We start from the raw sequence: 2,159 nt of genomic DNA, 5'->3' as shown, positions 1-2,159 counted from the left end.
ATCCACTTTTAAGTCTGTAATTGAATGTGGCTATTTGATGCACTTTTCTACAAGAACTCATTTTTCTAACCAATACAAATACTTATAGGCAAAAAACGAATTGCCTCTGCGATTATCTCGTCAGAGCGAATACAAGGGCTAGAGACCGATTCTACGCCTGAGTAGATACAGCTAATTATGTAGTCAAAATAAATATATTTAGTTGTTAGAAGTAAAAATGAAGATTCATTTACAACATACGATTGTATTTGTTATGTTTGTTTGTCTGCTTCTTTTTTGGTATAACATACACTCAAATTCCTCGGATGTTAAAAGCAACAACGCTCACCCTTCGCCATTGCCCAGAGCGAACCTGGATGACCAACAAATTGTCGAAGTATTCGATACAATTGCCACATACGAAGGCGGCAAAGCAGTAACTGTCAACATCAACTATAACGGAAAATACAAACTGTTCGGCGAAAGTTTCGCGTTTGATTATTACGTAAAAAATGAATCGTTTGATGTAGCCAAGAGAGTGAAGGCGGTGATGAAGGGTAGTGAAAATAAACACGCACAAAAATGGACTCGCTATCTCAAAGTCCACATCTACGGAGAAGAATTATCCAAGCAAATGCGAATCTTTTTCGGAATGGTGAATTTTCCAGGACTTGAGAACTTTAAACTCGTCGCTCCGCATTTCAAGGGCAGGTCAGCAGTAAGCAATGGTCCGGACACGTTCGAGTCAATCTACAACATTCACGATCTAAACAAAGCATTTGTTCGAAATAATTTACCGCCTGTGGTATTAGACGATGAATACGACAAGTCGTGTGAAAATGAAAAAGAAATTTATGTTCTGATCGTCATCGATCAGAATGCCGGGCCAAGATTATTCGGCTACACGAAGTCAATCGCTGATCGTCTATATAGTAAGAATAGCAAAGGTTGGATTGACTGCAGTGAGAACAAGAAAATTCTTGAACGCTTTTCTGTGAACCTCGAGCAGCGTAAGATGATATGCATTACAGGTAAGTTTAATGTATCGACAATAAGAAACACATTACTTAAAAATGCGAAGTGTATCGAAATCGGCTATTACGGTGACCATGGCCTTTCCAAACTGAGGAAATCTGGCGGTCTAAGTCCTGACGAGCTCTTTCTTTATGCTCTCAACCCAAGTGATATAATCTTAAAAGAGGTGGACAAATTTACCAAAATGTTTCTTCAAAGACCGTATGTTGCCATACATATGCGAACCGGCCATATAAGAGCACTTCCATCCACCGTAAATCGCTGTTTTCAACTGGCGATGAAAATCGTCGACGCATTGAAAAAGAAGAGAGATGTAAAGTCGACATACTTGTCTACAGACATGACCAAGTACGGCAGTGGTGGCGCAGCTGACCCAGGTCACGAGGAATACTTGGCTCAGATAAGTGGTGCAGTTCTGTATTCACCCAAAGCAACAGGTAAAGTTGACGCAATCTCTCCAAGCAGCATATCAATCACTAATGTCATGTTAATGCGCAAAAGCGACTTTCTTATTGCCATCGGCGCAGGAGGTTTCCACAGCTTTGTCCTGTCTCAATTCATTCGGGAACATTTCGAAAAAGATCCCAAGATTTGGTCCGCCATTAGGATGTGTGAAAATGCAAGGAATCGGGAGAAGCTAAAGAAGGACGTAGATTATTCAAAATACCTAAAAGATTGAAGTGCCATGCAGGGAATTTTGTTTCAAATGAAGACATACAACCGATAATTTTTTATCATATCGAATTTTTGAACAATAGCGTGGTGCTTGGCTGAATGTCTTGTCGACCTTGATTATTTTAAATCTAAAATTTACATTTTAGACATTTTTGTTATATTGTAAGATAATAAAGAAATATTTGCAAGTACTATTGATTGTCCTTTGCTGATTCACACTGGCTTGATCCATGCACAATGGCATTAGCAAAACATATACTTTTTTTGTAAGAAATCCAAAAATGAAAATCCGACATGAAAGACATGACTCATGAATCCACTTGCCCGGCAGTAGCTACATTACCTAGTCAATGGTGTGAATTCAAATTTTCCAAAGACGGCAAAAAGTTATACAAAATAATTTTCTTACTAACTCACAGTAAATCCTTAGCCGAAAAGCAAGAATAAGTTTAGCAAACACTTAAAATATT

General features: G+C 38.4%; 1 protein-coding gene across 1 annotated transcript; it reads left to right on the top strand.

Moving 5' to 3' along the window:
- Positions 1-217: 217 nt before the first annotated feature.
- Positions 218-1,878, top strand: LOC124453418. The gene has a single exon (XM_047004239.1). It carries the CDS (start codon positions 218-220, stop codon positions 1,691-1,693), a length of 1,476 nt encoding a protein of 491 aa, XP_046860195.1. The 3' UTR covers positions 1,694-1,878.
- The last annotated feature ends 281 nt before the right edge of the window (positions 1,879-2,159 follow it).

The sequence above is a fragment of the Xenia sp. Carnegie-2017 genome, unplaced genomic scaffold (genome assembly GCF_021976095.1).
Source record: "Xenia sp. Carnegie-2017 unplaced genomic scaffold, XeniaSp_v1 HiC_scaffold_25, whole genome shotgun sequence".
Taxonomy (NCBI): domain Eukaryota; kingdom Metazoa; phylum Cnidaria; class Anthozoa; order Malacalcyonacea; family Xeniidae; genus Xenia; species Xenia sp. Carnegie-2017.
Note: the sequence above shows the minus strand (reverse complement) of the source record. Positions and strands in the feature narration are given on the sequence as shown.